The sequence below is a fragment of the Rhineura floridana genome, chromosome 10 (genome assembly GCF_030035675.1).
Source record: "Rhineura floridana isolate rRhiFlo1 chromosome 10, rRhiFlo1.hap2, whole genome shotgun sequence".
Lineage (NCBI taxonomy): Eukaryota > Metazoa > Chordata > Lepidosauria > Squamata > Rhineuridae > Rhineura > Rhineura floridana.
In genome coordinates this window covers 1,475,498-1,496,227 of record NC_084489.1, presented here as the reverse complement: position 1 = coordinate 1,496,227, position 20,730 = coordinate 1,475,498, and the positions used below count along the sequence as shown (strand labels likewise).

General features: G+C 41.0%; 1 protein-coding gene across 5 annotated transcripts in view; it reads right to left on the bottom strand.

Moving 5' to 3' along the window:
* ADCY1 (adenylate cyclase 1) overlaps positions 1-20,730 on the bottom strand; it is a 350,409-nt gene that overhangs the window by 22,430 nt on the left and 307,249 nt on the right. For 4 of the 5 annotated variants that reach the window (XM_061585729.1, XM_061585731.1, XM_061585732.1 and 1 more), the window contains 3 exons: positions 17,492-17,581; positions 9,930-10,186; positions 5,897-6,023 (listed from right to left, as the gene is read on the bottom strand). In XM_061585729.1, coding sequence (XP_061441713.1) covers positions 5,897-6,023; positions 9,930-10,186; positions 17,492-17,581 — 474 coding nt within the window. The remainder of the gene's footprint in view (positions 1-5,896; positions 6,024-9,929; positions 10,187-17,491; positions 17,582-20,730) is intronic. The other variant, XM_061585733.1, reaches the window with a different exon arrangement.

Sequence of the window (20,730 nt, the reverse complement as noted above, 5' to 3'; positions counted from 1 at the left end):
CCCTCCTCTGTGTGGCAACCTTTCATGTACTTGAAGAGTGCTATCATATCTCCCCTCAGTCTTCTCCAGGGTAAACATGCCCAGTTCTTTCAGTCTCTCCTCACAGGGCTTTGTTTCCAGTCCCCTGATCATCCTTGTTGCCCTCCTCTGAACCTGTTCCAGTTTGTCTGCATCCTTCTTGAAGTGTGGAGACCAGAACTGGATGCAGTACTCAAGATGAGGCCTAACCAGTGCTGAATAGAGGGGAACTAATACTTCACGCAATTTGGAAACTATACTTCTGTTAATGCAGCCTAATATAGCATTTGCCTTTTTTTGCAGCCATATATTTTTTGGCTCATATTCAGCTTGAGATCAATGACAATTCCAAGATCCTTCTCACATGTCGTACTGCTGAGCCAAGTATCCCCCATCTTATAACTGTGCATTTGGTTTCTTTTTCCTAAGTGTAGAACTTTGCATTTACCCCTGTTGAATTTCATTCTGTTGTTTTCAGCCCAATGCTCTAGCCTATCAAGGTCCCTTTGAATTTTGTTTCTGTCTTCCATGGTATTAGCTGTGCCCCTCAATTTTGTATCATCTGCAAATTTGATAAGCAATTTTTAAGATGTTTTTAAAGTTGTTTTTTAAAATATGCTTTCAAGGTGTTTTGTTTTAATATGTTTTTAAAGATGTTTTGTTTTAGTATGTTTTAAAGTATTTGTTTTTAAGTTGTTTTAAAGTGCTTTTAGTGTGTTTTGTTTGCTGCCCTGGGCTCCTTCTGGAAGGGCAGGATATAAATTTAATAAATAAACAAACAGAAAAGTTAACGAAGTGGCTAATGGCGTATCACAAAGCCATCTCTGGCTGCAATCCCAACCATGTCTATGCCATTGAATTAAATGCAGTTTACTCCTAGGTAGGTGGGATTAGGATTTGATTTTACAGTTCAGTATAAACTGTCTAGTTTCCTTCATTCAGGGATCAGGGAAGGAAAGTTTAGCAGCCTAATTTTATTTCGTTCTTAGTGTCTTGGATTGTATGAATTCCTGTGGACATATTAAACACTTTATGGGCTACTTGTATGCCAATTTGTAATGTAACATCTCATAAATGTGTATTTTATACAGAAAATGGTCATATGTGTGCACCTGCTGAAACATAATAGTCAAGCTAATATATGTTTTAAATGTTTGTAGCAAACATGATTTTGTTTTTGACAGCTTGAACTCCTTAGACTTTAACTGAAGACTACATATAATGTCAACAGGCAACAAAAGAGGCCATTTTTCCATGTGAAAAGAACAATAATGAATTATGCATTCCATTGTTTTTTGAAATTTACAGTAGGAAGTGAATTAAGGCTACAATCATACACCAGTCACTTGGGAGTAAGTCATATTTCATGACATGGGACTTACTTCTGACTAGACATGGTAAGGATTGCAGCCTTAGTGCCTGTAGACTGCCTATAGCAGCAAACAACTTATACACAAAGTCAACAACACCTAAGAAAAAAGAAAATCAGACAGCAGCAATTATACATCAATGAATAAGTAAATAACATAAATTGCAAAGCAATATACATATCTATTTATGTATAATGTTAAAAAAACATGTGATGTACAGAATTAAGGCAAAAAGCATTCATAGCAAGAACCTGTGCCATGATAGGGGTCAAAGGCTGGCCTGAAGGAAATGTACTTGATGGTCTGCTTTCACTGGATTCCTTCAACATCCCTAGTGAGGAGAAAGCTTCACCACAAGACTGGGTTCAGATGACCATAAGACACACTTTGGCTTAGCTCAGTGTGGCAAGGCAGTAGAAAGGACCTTCCTTGTATAATGTTAAAATGAAGAACTCTAGTATAGTGTGGTCATTTTCTCCCAGAGTTCATGAATGAACTGTCACTTCATTCACAAGTCATCTCTGTTGGTTAGAATCAAGCCAAGGATAGTTGATCCTCTAGCTGCTTCCTCCACTTTCTGTAGGGGAAAGTTATCTCCAGCACAAGTCAGGAATTTCTTGCAGGGGCTGTGTTTGGCAGAATTTGGTCCCCCAACAGATACTGGGGTAACTGAAATCCCCCATTACATCATGCCTCTTTGAAACATTGGCAATTTGCTTTGCAAAAGTTTCATCCCTGTGTTCTCCTTGATTGGATGGTAGGTAGTAGACACCAACTACCATGCTCCTTTTATTCCTTGCCCCATTAATTTTATTCCTTGCCCCAGATACTCTCGGTGGAGCTACCAAGCCTTTCCTCCTGTATTTCTGTGCAGGGATATATATTTTTTAATATATAGCTCAACCCCGCCTTTTTTCTATTCCTTCTGGGTTTTTTTTAACAAGTTATCCTTCTATCACTGTATTCCAGTCATGGGAGTTATTCCACCAAGTTTCAGTTACACCTATCACGTCGTATTTACTCTCCTATATTAAGAGTTCAAGTTCGTCCTGTTTGTTTCCCATACTCTGGGCATTAGTATACAGACATCAAAGACCATGTGATTTACACCCTGGCTTCCTTCCTACGTTTTTATGAAGACTATTACTGGGTCCCATTAGAGCTCTTCCCTCATTTCCTCTTACTGTGCACAAGCCTTTGTTAGTCATTACCTACAAGTTTACTTCTCCCTCCCCCTTAGGATTCAGTTTAAACCTCTCCTGATGAAGTTCTCCATGCTGTGGCCAAATACATTCTTCCCAGCCTTTGCGAGGTGTGCAGTTCACTTGCCTGCAGTCCGAGAAGTGTAGCCCATGATGCCAGAATCCAAAACTTTTGCATCAGCCAGTCATTCACGTGGAGGATTTTTCTTTCCTTTTCTATACGTCTTCTTAGTACTGGAAGGATGGACGAGAAAACTATCTGGGCTCCAAAGTCCTTGAGTTTCCTTTCGAGAGCTACAAAGTCTGATGTGATTTCTTCATAGCTCAACTTGGCAGTATCATTCATTCCCAGATGGACAGGAAGAAAGGGATATCTGTTAGTGGGCAACCATTCTGTCACATCTCTAATCCATTCTCCAGCGAGGCAACATACCTGGCAAGTCTATGGATCTTCCTGACATACTTGGGTTTCAATCCCATTCAGTAGGGAGTCTTCCACCACTGCTACTTTTCTCTTCTTGTTGTCGTGGGGCATGGTTTCATTGCCTCTGCTTGACTCAGCTCCAGCCTCTCGCTTGATGTCGCATGGGGTCTCCTGCAATTCTTCCCCTGCAGACTGTCCTCTAGCCTCATCCTCATGTGCCTGGAAGCGGTTCCATAGTTACAGTGGTAATGGGTGTCTTTTCATTCTTCTGCTCCTAACTGTCACCCTTTTGACAGAGTTTCCTCCACTTTGTTGTTGCTCTCCACAAGAGTCTCCTCTTCTGCTTCAACAGGCTGTTGTCCTTCACCTCTTGTATTTCTCTTTGCTGTTGTTGTTACAGTGTTCTAAGAACTCTTCATCTTCTCTTATAGTCTTCAGAGTGGCCACCGGCCGTTCCAGGCCCCTCACTTTTTCTTCCAACAGTGCCACCAGCCTGCACTTGTTGCACGTGTACGTCGTGTTGTTCTCAGGCAAGAAAACAAACATCTCACAAACCTTGCAGGTCACCACCACTGGCGTGCTCTTCCCGTCCGTAGTCTCTCCTGCCTTTTGTTTCTTTCTTTCTACTTGTATTGGAATGGCCTGTATTTTGTCCTCTCGTATTTCAGCATAAATAGGAGAGTCCCACTGGTATGTGGTGCGCCGTACAAGGGGAAACAAAACCTTGCCCACCAAACTCCTGTTTGCTTGCTCTGTTCGCTTGCTCTCTGAGTGCTGGCTTGCTTGTATCTCCTCTGGGCCAGCTGACCCAGCTTCCTCTGCTCTGCTTGGTTAGGGATAAGGAAACAGAATTAAAACTCTCAGCACACAGAACTGTTCCTAGTTGCACTCAGCAGCTATCAGGCCACGTCCCTTCCAATCGAGCTGCTATGGAGCCCTTAAGAGCACAAGGTCAGAACCTAGTCAGAGACTTCGAGCATGCAAGGTCCAATCTGGTTGGCCACTGAAAATACAATGCTGGATTGGATGAACCTTTGGCCTGATCCAGCAGGATCTTGTGTCCTTAGAAGGGCCTACTTCACATGCTCCAAACAGGAAATGTGTACAAAGGCTAGATAGGACCCATTACCCAGAGTAGATTGGGAGCCATTCTAGCTTCCACATTCTATGCTCTAAGTTTTGGTGGAGCACAATCTATACATTATGTTCTCCAACTCTGCTGCCCACTTCTAACAGCCAGCAGTTAGAGCGATTTTCCAAAGGCTCAGGAAAAACTGCTTGCTTGAGAAAGTCAACAAGTAAACCAGAGAAGAAAAATATCAGTGGGGGAACTTTCTATCAGAATTGTGAGATAGTGAGGGAAAGTTTAAAACTTTCTTCTGCCTGCAACTCCTCCATGGGCCAGTTCACATGGCGATTTAATCTGAGATGGGTTCTACTTGCATGCCCATTTAATTCGTAGAGATCACATGATGTTGGAGATAAAGGGAAGGCTTCCTGGTGCTTTTAGCTTTTAATCCGCAGCAAATCGATCCAATTTTAATCCAAAAAGGGAAGGAAAAATAGTCTGTACTTTGCATCTCTAGGGACCTGTAGACACTTAGCTCTGATGCTTTTGTGAGTGCAAGCCCATTCCCTCCTCCTCCTCCCTTTGTTATGTCATTTCCTGCTGGCTCCCCTTCTGCAAGCCTGCTGCAAATGGTGCTTTTTTTCTCTTTCCCCCCTAACTTGTGCAAAAAAGTGTAACATTGTTCAAACAAATATTTGTATTTCTGCTGGATTCTGAAAACACAAATAATCAAACTAGAGGATTTTTCTTTTTTTATGAAACTTACTCTGGAACAAACTGAGCATGCCTGGTTGCCAAGGTAACCAGAGGAAGTGATAGCTTGACCTTAAGAGGGCATGGTCATTAGGAAGCTGCATGATTGACTCTTTCCCTTCAGTATGAACAGAAAACAGTGATGGGAGGTAGGTAAGTGTGATCTTTAAACTCGTACTGTGATGGGAAAAGCTTCGTCCTTGAAACGGAGTTCAGATCTGGTGTGAATGAGCCCCTTGTAAAAAATTCAGGCAATATCTGCATATTCTCCAAGGCCTGTTGGGGATTATGCATCCCCATAACAGCCAGAGAACGTACAGAATTCAGCCACAATGTGCACATTGCTCAAAGCCTATTGGGGATTATGCATAATGGCTGGAGAATTTACAGAATTCAGGTGATATATGCACATTTCTCAAGGCCTGTTGGAGATTATACATGTTCACCAGGAAATGTGCACAATTCCCTCTTCAGGGAACATTATGCGCACATTCTCTTTGAGGCCCGGTGAATGTGCACCATGGCATATTATTAATCACATTAACTACTCAATTTACATTCCCCCTAACATATACACAGATCTTGGAAAAGTTCCTTTTTTGAACTACAATTCCCATCAGCCCAATCCAGTGGCCATGTTGGCTGGGGCTGATGGGAGTTGTTCAAAAAAGTAACTTTTCTAAGCTCTGCATATACATATTGTTGTTGTTTTTTTAAACCCTATTCTAGTACTTTTGTTGTTGTTACAGCCTTGAATTTTTATTGATTGCTAATCCCATTCATTTTGCAACTTGTTATGGTGGGGGAGAGGAAGGAAAGGAAGTTGTGGTGGGCCCTCATCTTCAAACAGTGATTTCAAAGTCCTGCAGAAGATCCATATATGTTCCAGATATCCAGAGGATGGTGACCGGGGGGGGGACGACTACATTTCCATATACATTTCTACCATTTTGTGGGTATCTTGTTTATTAAAATTGTGTTTATAGACTTGTATACAGTAAGAGGAGACAGCAAAGAGGAACTCGACATTGTGTCTTAGAAGAGAGAAAAGATGCCTTGCCTGCACAGCCCAGAGGTAGTCTAGACGTAGCTTCAAATCCACCTGCCTGGAATGAAATGCCAAAGCACAGGAAAACAGCAAGATGGCTAATATGGGTTCATAGCCACGGATATAAAAGGAGCCACCCCTTTAAAAAGAAAGAAATTATGCATGTAAGTTTTTAAATCTAATATCATATTCAAAAGGTATGTGAAAATAATAAATCTGACAATTCTAGTCCTCTAAGATTGTTGGTATTCAAGATTTCTAGTGGGACTGACTAACAAGGATATCATGGTGAAACGGTATATAAAATACAAAAGGGCGAAAGCAGAAACAGCCAAAAAAGAAGGCAATGGCTGGGCTTTCTGGATTTGTGGGAAGAGAATGAGCTTTCTCACCTCTCACAAGACCTGCCTGTATCCTCACCCATCATGTCTCCCCTCTGCTAAACAGTGGTTGAAATGCATGAAGAATGAAATGGGAAGAACCCTCTTTTGCTTCTACAATAGTCACAGTTCATGGCCAGTGCTGGAGACAGATAGCAGGCACAAAATAACATTTTGTTGTTGTTGTTATGTGCCTTCAAGTCGATTACGACTAACGGCGACCCTATGAATCAGCGGCCTCCAAGAACATCTGTCATGCACCACCCTGTTCAGATCCTGTAAGTTCAGGCCTGTGGCTTCCTTTATGGAATCAATCCAATCTTGTTTGGTCTTCCTCTTTTTCTACTCCCTGCTGTTTTTCCTAGTATTACTGTCTCTTCTAGCGAATCTTGTCTTCTCATTATGTGTCCAAAGTATGATAACCTCAGTTTCATCATTTTAGCTTCTAGTGACAGTTCTGGTTTAATTTGTTCTGTCACCCAATTATTTGTGTTTTACTCAGTCCATGGTATCCGCAAAGCTCTCCTCCAACACCATATTTCAAATGAGTTGATTTTTCTCTTATCTGCCTTTTTCACTGTCCAACTTTCACATCCATACATAGAGATCGGGAATACCATGGTCTGAATGATCCTGACTTTGGTGTTCAGTGATACATCTTTGCATTTGAGGACCTTTTCTAGTTCTCTCACAGCTGCCCTCCCCAGTCCTAGTCTTCTTCCAATTTCTTGACTATTGTCCCATTTTGGTTAATGACTGTGCCAAGGTATTGATAACCCTTGACAAGTTCAATGTCCTCATTGTCAACTGTAAAGTTACATAAATCTTCTGTTGTCATTACTTTAGTCTTCTTGACGTTCAGCTGTAGTCTTGCTTTTGTGCTTTCCTCTTTAACTTTCATCAGCATTCGTTTCAAATCATTACTGGTTTCTGCTAGTAGTATGGTATCGTCTGCATATCTTAAATTATTGATATTTGTCCCTCCAGTTTTCACACCTCCTTCATCTTGGTCCAATCCCACTTTCCATATGATATGTTCTGCATATAAACAAATAGGGTGATAAAATACACCCTTCTCACACCCTTTCCAAATGGGAACCAATTGGTTTCTCCATATTCTGTCCTTACAGTAGCCTCTTGTCAAGAGTATAGGTTGCGCATCAGGACAATCAGATGCTGTGGCACCCCCATTTCTTTTAAAGCATTCCATAGTTTTTCATCATCTACAAAGTCAAAGGCTTTGCTATAATCTATAAAGCACAGGGTGATTTTCTTCTGAAATTTCTTGGTCCGTTCCATTATCCAAAGTATATTTGCGATATGATCTCTGGTGCCTCTTCCCTTTCTAAATCCAGCTTGGACGTCTGGCATTTCTTGCTCCATATATGATAAGAGCCGTTGTTGTAGAATCTTGAGCATTACTTTACTTGAATGGGATATTAAGGCAATAGTTTGACAATTACTACATTCCCTAGGATCTCCTTTCTTTGGAATTGGGATGTATATTGAACGCTTCCAGCCTGTGGGCCATTGTTTAGTTTTCCATATTTATTGACAATTTTTTGTCAAAATTTGGACAGATTCAGTCTCAGTAGATTGTAGCAGCTCTATTGGCATGCCATCTGTTCCTGGTGATTTGTTTCTTCCAAGAATTTTAAGAGCAGCTTTCACCTCACATTCTAAAATTTCTGGTTCTTCATCATATGGTTCCTCCATGAATGAATCTGTCATCCTGGCATCTCTTTTATAGAGTTCTTCAGTGTATTGCTTCCATCTTCCTTTTATTTCATCTCGGTCAGTCAGTGTGTTCCCCTGTTGATTATTCAACATCCCTACTCTTGGTTTAAATGTCCCTTTAATTTCTCTAATCTTTTGGAATAGGGCTCTTGTTCTTCCCATTTTGTTGTCCTCTTCTATTGCTATACAGTAACTATTGTAATAGTTCTCTTTGTCTCTACGTACTAGTTGCTGTATTGTTGGATTTAGGGTTCTGACTGTGTTTCTATCTCCTTTTGCTTTTACTTTCCTTCCCTCTTTAACCATTTTAAGAATTTCTTCAGTCTTTAACTTTACTCAGATTTTCGATATGACCAGTTCATGTTCTGTACTGCAGTCTGCTCCTGGTCTTGTTTTCGCAGAAAGTATGGAACTTCTCCATCTTCTGCTACCAATTATATAATCAATTTGATTCCTATGTTGACCATTTGGTGATGTCCACGTGTACAGTCATCTGTTAGGTTGCTCAAAAAATGTTTTCGTAAGAAACAGATTATTGGCTTCACAGAATTCAATAAGTCTTTCTCCTGCTTCGTTTCTGTCTCCTAGGCCCCATTTCCCCACAATTCCAAATTCTTCTCTGTTCCCTTCTTTTGCATTCCAATCCCCCATGATTATCAGCAAATCTTGTTTTGGTGTGTGATCAATTTCTTCCTGTACTTCTGTGTAAAATCTCTCCAATTCCTCTTCTTCTGCATTTGCCGTTGGAGCATAGACTTGGATGATGGTTATGTTGATAGGTTTCCTGTTTAATCTCATTGATATAACTCGCTCAGACCTTGTGTTGTAGCTCCTAATTGCTTTTGCTACATCACTTCTCACTATTAAAGCAACCCCATTTCTTCTTAATTTCTCATTTCCTGCATAAAATATTTTGTAGTTGTGTGATTGAAAATGTCCCATTCCTGCCCATTTTAGTTCGCTCACACCAAGTATTGTATATTGATGTATTCCATTCCTTGCTTGACAATTTCTAACTTTCCCTGGTTCATGCTTCTCACATTCCATGTTCCTATTGTGTGCGTCGTACAACTCCGGACTCTCCTTTCGCATCTGTGCGCATCAGCCTCTGGGCTTCCTTTCGGCTTTGACCCAGCTGCGTCATTAGTCTCAGTGTACTTGTCCTTTGTTCTTCCCCGGTAGCTCGGTGAGTGCCTTCTGACCTGGGGTCTCATCTTCCAGCACTATCTCGTGTTGCATTTTGGATACTCTGTTCATAGGGTTTTCATGGTAAGAGATATTCAGAGGTGGTTTACCATTGCCATTCTCTGAGTTTAGATGCATCTTAATCTGCACAGTAAATGTACTGCCTTCAAGTCGATTCCGACTTATGCCCACCCTATGAATAGGGTTTTCATGGTAAGCAGTATTCAGAGGGGGTTTACCACTGCCTTCCTCTGAGGCTGAGAGGCAGTGACTGGCCCAAGGTGACCCAGTGAGCTTCATGGCTGTGTGGGGATTTGAACCCTGGTCTCCCAGGTCGTAGTCTGACACCTTAACCACTACATCATATTGGCTCTCATATATTATACATTATACTCTCATATACATTATTAAGATTATATATATATAGTGTATAATGATGCTTTACTGAGTTAACTTAAGAAACAGATAGCTGCCTTGTAGCAAGGACCTTCCAATCTAGATTTAGACACTGAATTGACAAAGCAACAGAAGTTGGGGAAGAGAGGAGAGGCAAGGGCAAATGCAGCTACATGTACTTGAGCTTTGTTTGGTTATGAACGAGGACTAGGCAATTAAAGGCAATTTTAGGCTAATACCGCTCACATATATTAGAATCTCTGCTTTGTACAAAAGAATTGGGCTGACAGTGTGAGGCTAAAATATGGAAGCAATAAAGCCTCTCCTTAATTATGTAATGTGCTTACCCCACTGCTTTTCTGTATCCACTGAGTTCCAAAATGACTATGTACAAAATCGAAACAAAAACCAGGAGGATCATTTTTGTCAAGGAAGATACACGTAAAAATATTGCCAGGGTCAGAGTCCCCACAACACAGGAGAGAAATGCATAATAAGCTGCATCGCACGGAAGTTCACTTATTGTCTTATTGGTCCCACTGGAAGAAATGATAACTATGGAGCTGCTGGAATTAGTACTCCAGACCCAAGGCATACATCCAACCTAGGGGAAAAGTGGGAGTAGAGAGCTGAATGTAAATATTCAACCATGCCCGAGTTCACATAAACATGCATGTCTTTCATTTGATGACTACGGCATAAGAGGTGAACCTAGATATGATGCTTAACATGTCATTTGCTGTAGAGTCTTTTTTAAAAAAATGCTAATAGCCACAGGTGAGTGATTTCCTGATGAAATTGGTGCCAATGTGAGCTTCTCTCCCAGGGCTATTAACTGCTACATTAGGAGAGGGGGAGCCTGTGATGCCCCTGTAGATGTTGTACAGTAATTATATCACAGCCCAACAAAAGAATTTTTTTTTTTTAGTTGCCAAGGATGTTTGAATGACTTTAGGGTATTTTGGGGGTGCTAAATCCAAAAATGACATTAGTTTTGCCGAATTGGCTCTAGTTTTTGAGATAATGGATACCTCTCAAATGACGATTGTACCTCAATACGACCTGTAGCTGCTGACATATGCAGCAGGGTTTGGTCTGTCTTTTTTCTCTTGAACATTGTTTTGCAAGTTTATCCATTGCATATAATATCGTGTTGATACTTTTTTTTTTGGAAGAGGAATATGAGTTCGTCATGAAGAGGTTGCTTAAACAATCCTAATGCATTCTGCTACATTTGTGGTGAATACACTCTGCAAAAACAAAGAAAAACCATCACTGACTTCGTAAAACAAGCATATCTTGCTTATTTTGGAGTGAAGCTTGGAGATCAAGATAGTCTTGGGCTCCCCATAAGGTTTGCAAAACCTGTGTAGAGTGCCCACGACAGTGGAAAAATGGAGAAAGGAAACGTTTAAACTTTGGTGTGCCTATGGTGTGGAGAGAGCCGCAAAACCATCACGATGATTGTTATTTTTGTGTTGTGAATGTGAAGGGCTTCAATCGCTACAAGAAACATAAGTGGGAGTATCCTGATTTGGACTCAGCAAGGCGACCTGTGCCACACAGCGAAGTCGTTCCCATACCAGTGTTTACCTCACTGCCTGACCTTCCATTGTCAGATGTTGACGAAATGCTGGATGTGGAGTGTAGCACAGGTGGTAGCCCTGGAAGTGGATATGAAGAAAGCTTTTCAACACCTGAGCAGTTCTCCCAAAAAGAACTCAATGATCTGATAAAAGACCTCAGTCTGTCAAAGCAAGCATCTGAACTTTTAGCATCCAGGCTAATGGAAAAGAACTGTCTACAGCCGGAAGCTAACATAACAGCTTATCGGACAAGAGAGGAGGGACTTCTTCCATACTTCAGCCAAGATGAAGAACTTGTATACTGCAATAACATTCCTGGACTTCTTCTCCAAATGGGACTACCGGAATATTGACCAGAAGATTGGCAGCTATTTATAGACAGCTCCACCAGAAGCTTGAAATGTGTTTTATTGCACAATGGTAACCGCTATGCATCTCTTCCAATTGCTCACTCACCAAAACTTAAAGAAGAATATGAAAATATCAAAATGGTCTTGCAGAAGCTCTGCTATCATGAGCACCAGTGGTCTATTTGTGTTGATCTGAAGATGGTGAACTTCTTGCTTGGGCAGCAAAGTGGATACACGAAGTACCCTTGTTTCATCTGCTTGTGGCATTAACAAGCCATTGGTTGACAGAGAAAAAATCATTCTCCCACCACTCCATATCAAGCTTGGACTGATGAAGCAATTTGTTAAGGCCTTGGACAAAGATGGTGATTGCTTCAAATACATTTGTAGATCGTTCCTTGGACTGACTATGGGAAAACTAAAAGCAAGAATCTTTGATGGTCCTCAAATTTGTAAACTCATCAATGATTTGAATTTCACTAAATTTATGAATGATGTTGAAGCTTCTGCCTGGTGCAGTTATGTCTCAGTTGTCAAGAACTTCTTGGGTAACCACAAAGCAGACAATTATGAAGAATTGGTGTAAAACATGCTCGCTAACTTTAAACATTTGGGTACTAATATGAGCATAAAGGTACACTATCTCCAAAGCCACTTAGACAGATTTCCAGATAATCTTGGTGATTTTAGTGAGGAACAAGGGGAGAGGTTCCATCTGGATATAAAGGTGATGGAGGAAAGGTATCAAGGCAGATGGGACAGACACATGATGGCAGACTACTGCTGGAGCCTCCAACGTGATTGTCCTGATGCCCCACATAAAAGAAAATCGTACACACAGCGTTTTTCTATGCATTAATTGTGATTATCTGAATCAGCTTACTTTGTTTTAATGTTATTGTACTGAATACAACACCATTAGGTATTTCATGTGTTTACTTTTATATGATTTGAGACAGTTTCCATGTCATTTGTGGGTAGGCTATGCCTGACCATTAAATTTTTTGAATTTGTTATGTTTTTCAATGGGGGCATCCATTATCTCAAAAATTAGAGCCAATCTAGCAAAACCGATGCCATATTCGGAATCAGCGACACAAAGTTACCCTAAAATCGATCAAACATCATTGGCAATAAAATTAGTGTTGTACAGTAATTATGGTAAGTGTAGGTTTTGTAGGGTAAATGTGGTAAGTAGAGTGAGTGAGAAGGGAGAGTACATGGGTTGGAATGTTGAGGAATGCTGAGTTGTGATTGGCTGAGCATCTGGGTGATTGAAAGTATAAATGAATGACAGTTGGTGGTGGTGGTTGGTTCTGGGTTTTGGAGGGGTGGATTTGTGTTTAGGAAGGTAGTGAGGCAGGCTTTAGGACTAAGAGAGATAAAGAGAAAACTATTATATGTAACCACAAGCATGTTGACTCAAAGTAATCTTGCTTATTCCTTGTGTTAATAAATAAATAGCTTTGGTTTAACAACACGCCTGATCCTTGGCTGGGATATTACAGACCAGAAGGGTGGGCAGAGCAAATACCAAAGCTGGGAACAGTATCAATGGTGGCAGTGGAGAAGGATAGTGTAATAGCAGCAGGTATCCAAAAGCAACCCAGGGCTGTAATCTTTAAAGGCAGAAAGATACGGGGGTGGGTGGGTTGTGGCCTGTAAGTGCACCCAGACACTACGTAGCAATCAGGTAGGAGGAGACTAAGGCACAGTCTCAGGGCAGTATTGTGTTACAGAGTGTCAGGTGGTGGCACCTAGTAATGGGATTGTGAGACCTGTGCTGGGGCCAGTGGAAGAGATCCATTACGAAACCAGACCCTGAGCAGGATCTGACAGAGCCATTTTTGTTGGAACTATAATGGGAAGGGTTATATTACCTCCCCTAAGTCATGAGAAAAATTGACCTGTGCCTGCTATTAACATTTTTTTTAAAAAAAGATGCAACATGAAGTGATATATTACGTGTCATATTTAGTTTAAATTGCATCTGTGATGGCTCATTCACACATCTGTCATAGATAGCACTTCCACATATTCTTTTGTTAGTGCTTTTTTAATGAAATCCATTCACACATTTTGATGCAAATAAATGTTTAATCAACAGATGCATATTCATATGTGAAGCAGAATCTTTGAAACCAGATATTCCAGTTTCTGTCCCTCTCTTTTATAAAGCCACCAATCACAAGCAAAGCAGGGAAATACAGTGGCAACACAGAATGACAAAGTATACTCCACCACAAAGCTCAGATATATTTGCATTTCAATAGTACAGAGCAGCTATTGTAAACTGTACTACTGTTACAAGGCACTATGCTTTTTGTTTCTATAACCGTAACCAGAAATAATGTATGGGGTGCTGTAAAATAAGAGGCAACCTAAAAAGGCAAATGTTATTTTGTAAGTCATTTAAGGGCCAGGAAACATTTAAAAAGTAGAAATTTATTCACCTATAGCAAACGCAGATAACAGAAAGCTATTTCTAATTTTATTTAATATTCTACATTAAAATAACTTTTCTTATGAAGCAGCAGGTAAGTGTATTGGAATGGACACATGACACATTACACAGTAAATGAAGTATGGCATGCAATCTTGCTGCCTCCGTGAACATTAGGTATATACCCGTGTACAAGTATGTGACTATCCCTTAAGTGTTTATAATAGTGTATATGCCTATTTGTGAAAGGAGGGGCACACATTTGTATAACTAGACATGAATGGGTGTATAAAAAAAAGTTACACCTGTCTTCTTACATGCAACTGTTTAATGCTGTATGTTTGCTGTATGTTTGCGAAGTGGCCAAACAAAAATCCTTCCTATTTTACAGTGACAGAGGTTGTAATATTCACTTTAGATTTTCAGAAATCAAAATACAGAAGTCCTTGATACTTAGCCAGCATTTATGTGTGAAGATCAGTAGCATGCAACAGAATCAAACAGTAAAGCTTTGCATTAGGTTGCAAGCAAAGAGTTGCATGTTTGGATGTTTCCCGTGAAAGAAATTCCTTATATATAGAAGAATGGCAAGTCGGGCAGAAGACTTGATATGCTAGTCTTCAACATGTAGGGAATCTTCTTTTGGGGGAGAACATTCAAAAGATTGCAATGCCCATTTGCAGGGTTAAAAGGCACAGTCCAGAAAAACCTTTAGCACTTGATTTTGCCGCATGTATAAACTGGCTCTTAGCAGCAAGAGCAGTGAGAAATGAAATATAGAACGATTTAGCTCATTGGACCTTATAAGAATGTAGGTTTTCAGTTTCACAATGAAACATCAATTATAGTCAGCTGTTTATATACTAAAGTGATTGTATATATGGTATATTTATTTATTAATCATACAGTCTCGAGAGTGGCTCTATACTATAGTCAGCATGAATTGTTCGCATTCTGCAATGTTAAATTGAAAATACCCCCATGCCATTCTGATGCTTCCCATAAGCTCATTTCAAAACAAATCCTTACACAACTTATAGTCCTGAACTCAGAAACACTTGCTTAACCTCTAAGTTTTCATGTCAAAACACAAAACAGTCAGAGAGAATCAAGAGTTCAAAGTGTAAAAAGAGAGAGAGAAAAAACCAGACCCCTTTTGGACTTTTTTCTGTTAGAGTTTTTATAATTTGTTGAAATTAATTAAAAATCAGCCATGTTCACAGAGTACCTGTAATCTTATTACTGACCTTGCCCCATACTCTGACCTTCACCTTCTGCAGTTTAACAGTTTTAAAAATGCCTGGCTAATTTTTAATTAATTTAAGAAATTTAGCATTGAACTCAATGATAAGGCTGGGCATGCTCAGTAAGAACCAACTGTTGGTATTCTAAAAGCCAGACTCACAGCTGCTGGGCTTGCCAAATCAGGGGGCCACACCCAAACTAGACCTTTATTTCACTTTACATAGTCATGGCTTCCCCCAAAGAATCCTGGGAAGAATCCTGGGAAGGGTGCTGAGAGGTGAAGGGTGGTATTCTCCTGACAGAGCTCCAGTGGACAGAGTGGTTTAAAAGTCAGCTGCTCTGATTGAAGCTCTGTAAAGGGAACAGGGCATCGCCTAGCAACTCTCAGCACCCTACACTAACTACATTTCCCAGGATTCTTTGGGAGAAGCCATGACTGCCTAAAGTGAAATAAAGGTCTGGTGTGGATGTGGCCATGGACAGCATTGGTTTAAATTTGGGTGGGAGGCTACATGTGCCTGCCGTAGAATAAAAAGGTGGGGGAAATCCTGAAAAAGAATGTTACTGTTCAAAATGTTTTCCTTTTGGAAAGGAAATTGGCTTCCCTTCTGCCCAGTGCCCACCCATCCAATCTCCTCCCCTCCTCCTCCTACCTTTCTCCTGCCCCTCATTTCCCTTCCCCAGGTCAGTTTCACCTATCCTAAGCATGAACTGAACTCAATAAGCATGCAAATGATCAAACCTGCCCTTCCCTCCTCCTCACTTTCCATCACTTCCCTTTTGCCCCTTCTCTACCCCTTCCTTCACCCCTCCCCTTCCCCTTCTAATCCCCTCCTTGCCCCTCCCCACCTTCTGCTCCCCTCTCCCCCCTTCCTCTACTTTCCCCTCCCTCTCCTCCTCCCCCATTGTCAGTTTTACCTATCCTAGCCATGATTGCACAGGAGTAAATCCCACTGAACTCCATAAGCACGCAAATGATCAGACCTGCCTGTCATGGCCCCATCAGAGGACTCCTCCGATGAGGACGACTCAGGAGTAACAGCAGCAGACCCAGGAGCAGCAGACCCAGAAGGAGACACAGAAGAGACTCCTGAGAATCCAGCTCCTTCTCCCCCTCAGCTGCAGAGCACCCCAGATACAGCGGAGGCCCTGCAGCCAGATGCAGCCAGTGAACAGGATACTCCCCCCTCACCTGCAGAACGTAGACAGCAGAAGGTCAGGCAGAAGACAGGCAGGCCTGTCCCCTTAAGGCCCAAACGCTGAGGGCTCACACCTGCTGTCAACCCTGCTCTTTATAAGGCACACCTTGGCTGCAGCTTGTTGCTGACTGCAACGTCAGGTGTGGCTTCGTGTATTCCCAGTTCCCCTGCAGCATCTCTTGGACTGACCCCTTGGCAATTGATCCCGGACCTCTACTGACCTCGCTTCTGGACTTGTGACTTGGCAAGTAAGCTTCAGGTAGGCCTGGCCCTTATCAGGTTCCCTCCTCGTTGGCCTGGCAGATTTACAACCAGTCTGCCGGCTGAGGACTTCCCTTCCCTGCTACTGACCCAGGAATTTCCACCCCCCACTGCTTACTCAGTGCAGAGCTGGCACTGCCAATCCCCTCCTTCCCCTCTCCTCTCTGTTCCTCCTCCCTTCCTTTTTCCTTCTACCCTGCCCACTCCAGTCCTTCCTCCCCATGGTTAGTTTTACCTATCCTAAGCATGATTGCATGGGAGTAAATCCCACTGAACTCAATCAACATGCAAATGATCAAACCTGCCCTCCTCTTCCCCCTCCTGCCTGCGCCCTCCCCCTCCCCCTCACTTGTGGTCAGTTTCACCTATCCTAAGCATGATTGCAGGGGAATAAATCCCATTGAACTCAATAAGCATGCAAATGATCAATCCATTCTCAGAAAACCTGCACAGGATCCCATTTCTTACCTCCAGGATTAAAAAGCAGAGAAATTCACAGATAGGCAAAAAAAACCCTTGCAGTTTAAGAACATTCCTATAGTCAACAGATATTTCTATCAAACCTTAAAAAGCAGGGCAATTGGGCAGCTACAGTGAATGCACCAGGGGAGCAGGAGACCTGACCTCCTCTCTGAGATATTGTACTGCCCTACAAATTTGTAAAAATGCAAACACAATTTGGGTTGGTCTTTCACTGTCCAATCCCCTTCCTGTGTAGCTTGGAAGAATTCCAGCATGTGCCTCTGAGCATGCCTGAAGCAAATTGAAGATACAGCAGATCTCTCAGTGAATTATGTAACATTTGGATTATAGCTATATACTCACCACACAGCCTTGTGCCACTGAATAAATTAAAATTACAATAAAAACACATAAAATGGTTCGAATTTGTATTGTCAGGCACCCTGGAAAACACTGAAAGATAAAAACAATATATTCTATGTTAAGAAGAAGTCCTAAAATCTTCAAAAGACAAGATAGGTATGTTATTTACAACATGTCCATAAAAATGGGAAACAGATTAATTACATGACATCTAGCACAATAATAATTGTGTTTTCAAATGTAACATACAAATATTTTAAGATATGCTTTTTAAAAAAAATATAGAATATATTTGAGTTAAAGCAAGATGATTAATGCTTCAGTGGACTCCTATTCATATTAAGTTTAGTAAGCTAAGCAATTCATTATGTTCATGAGAAAGAGGCCCATTCTCTCATGGATGACAGAGGTCTCCAAGTGGGCAGTGTAGCTCTCGCTACAACTCAGAGGCAGGAAACACTATTAACTTCAATTGGTCTACAATGAATAAGACAAAACATTCAATACCACCCAGAGGAAATTCACCAGTAACTAGGGATGGGGGAGAAATTCTGTTGAGCTCACATTTAAAGCCAAGTCTTGTCAAATTCACACTTTCAAAAACAAAACACAACAATCCTTTGAAATTTGCATGTATCTGAATTCTGTGATGCCATTCTCCAACCAGTGTTTACAAAAATTCATATATTAGGGGAAATGTGCATACAAATCAATATATTAGTGAAAATTACATAAAATGCATTATATTAGGAAAAATTGCTTGCAAAAATGTGGACATTAGTCAAAGTTACATACAAAATGTTTTATTAGGAAAAATTCACACTAAAATGCTGAAGAATTTTCATGAACTTTTTTTTAAAAGAAAAGGCAAATGGATGCAGAAATGTGAAGAACTGAATTTAAAATTAGAAAAATGAGAAACTGAGGGAACCAAAATTGACAGATCCTTCCCTTCCTACCAGAAAGTAAATATGTGTTCTGTAAGATATAAAGAAGATACAAATATTGGTGTGGAAATGGAGATGACACCAGCAAAACTGTTTTATTCCTTTACATTTAAGCTTCTACAGGAAACTGTGCTATGATTCAATGGCCTGGACACCAACTGCACAATTAAAGATGGACCGATCAACCTATTTCTGTTTCATGTCAGTTTTGCACGTGCTCAGTCCCAGATCCATTCCATCCCATATTACGTGGATTTAAAAAAAGCATGAAAATTTTCCATTTAAATTGTACAGATTTTGTATGCAGTTTATGCACAGTTTATATGCATTATTTCTCTAAACTATCTATTTTTGAATTCTTTTCAATGCATTTCCCTCTAAAACACATATATTTCTCTATAAAATACACATTTTGTGCACTTTTTTTTTTAAAGAAACAACGTATAGCAAAATTAATAAAATATGTAATCTGACTGATAATTGCTTTCCAATCCACATATAAATCCAGGACTGATGAATTAGGTCAGTTTGCTTTAAAATCCAAACATATTTCTCCTCTATCCCTATGCACAGTAGAGCTTTGGATTTTCTCAAATAGCACCATTCCCTGAGGAGACTTATAAAAACAATTTATGAAAAGTGCTGCTCAAAGGGAGAGGAGTGTTTCACGCTGGGTATGCCCGACTTCTCAGGCATAGCTGAAGTAACTCTTTGGATCCCTGTCACCAGCTGCACTATGCGGAGATAGTAACTAGTGCTGGACTAGGACCTGAGAGACCAGTGTTCAAGTCCCCACAGAGCCTAAGCTTCCTCACACAGTTGTTCTAAGGGAGAACCATGTCTGCTACCTTGAGCTCTTCAGAGGAAAGGTGCGATATAAATGTAATTGAAGTTTGAGAACAGCCGAAAACTACACATCCATTTGAAATCCCCATTGAGAAATACGAATTTCACAACAGAAAACTCTCTAAGCACCTATCCATTCTCAGGTGGGATGAGAGGCGAGGTACATTTACTTATTCCATTTATTACTTATCTTATGAAAATATTTCTCCAGGTGACATACAAACATATATAAATAAAATTAAAATGAGATTACAGTTTGATAATAAATCCATAAAACCTACCCAGTAACAATTAAACCGATAAGGTTCTGTGAACTGGTACAGTATTCTCATCTCAAAAGGAAATGGGACCTATAAATCACACACGGGCAACAGGTGACGCATGGGCTGCATGCAACCCATGGCCACTCTCAGCCTCCTAAGTCTGCCCACTTTTCTCCAATGTCCAGCTGAATATCTGAGAGGCAGGGAAAAAACCACTATTCCCACACTGCTATGCAGTTTTAGCTGCATCAGGATTCTGACTTTACCTTGCCTCCATCTCACCCAGCACTCCTGAAGCAGCCAAGATCACTGCCCCTGCACCTGGCTGCACCAGGATCTCTCGGAACTGCAAGTTAAAGGGCTCCTCAATGATCCCAATGAAGCTGTGAGGGAAAGTTTAAAGTATGTGGGGTGAGGGAGAGGGAAGGGAAGGTTGTGTCACTGAGAAGTAAAGGGGCAGTGATTGTCTGCCTGTGGGGGAGGGGGAAGGGGAAGGATGAAGAGAGACGCTGGCCCTGGTCTCACTCACCACCGGTTTGGTACACAACCACTGCTGGTTTTGATTGCTGGTGACAAAAAGATGGTCCAATCTTGCTATAAAGCAGGGGTGTGGGAACCTTTGGCTTTCCAGTTGTTGTTCAACTACAACTCCCATCAGCTCCAGCAAGCATGGCCAATGGCCAGGGATGATGGGAGCTGTACTTCAGGAACATTTGGAGGGCCAACATTTCCCCACACCTGCTATAAAAATTGCCACTGGAACCTCTTACTGCTTTGGGGAAATGTAAAACATGACTTTCAATGGTATATGCAATCATTTTTGCTTTTATAGGTTTGCATTAGGGTAAATAAGGTAAGTAGAAAGGGAGGGGGAGTGAATGAGTTGGAATGTTTGTGATTGCTGTGTGTTGCTTGGCTGAGTGAATGGGGGATGGTCTTTTTTGTTTGTGTGAGAGAGACAGCTGACAGATAGGGCAGAGGTCTGAGAGAGACGGGGCTTGATCTTGGGGAGAGAGGGTTGGTTTGGAAGGGAGGTTCGTCAAAAGTAGAAAAGCAGGGTTTACTTACAGTATCTTAGGGGAAAATGTAGTGAGCATAACTTATAGGAAATGAAGGAACATTAATCTCTAACCACAAGCTTTGAGAACCTAAGTGTTCTTGTTTAACTCCTGATGGTTTAAAA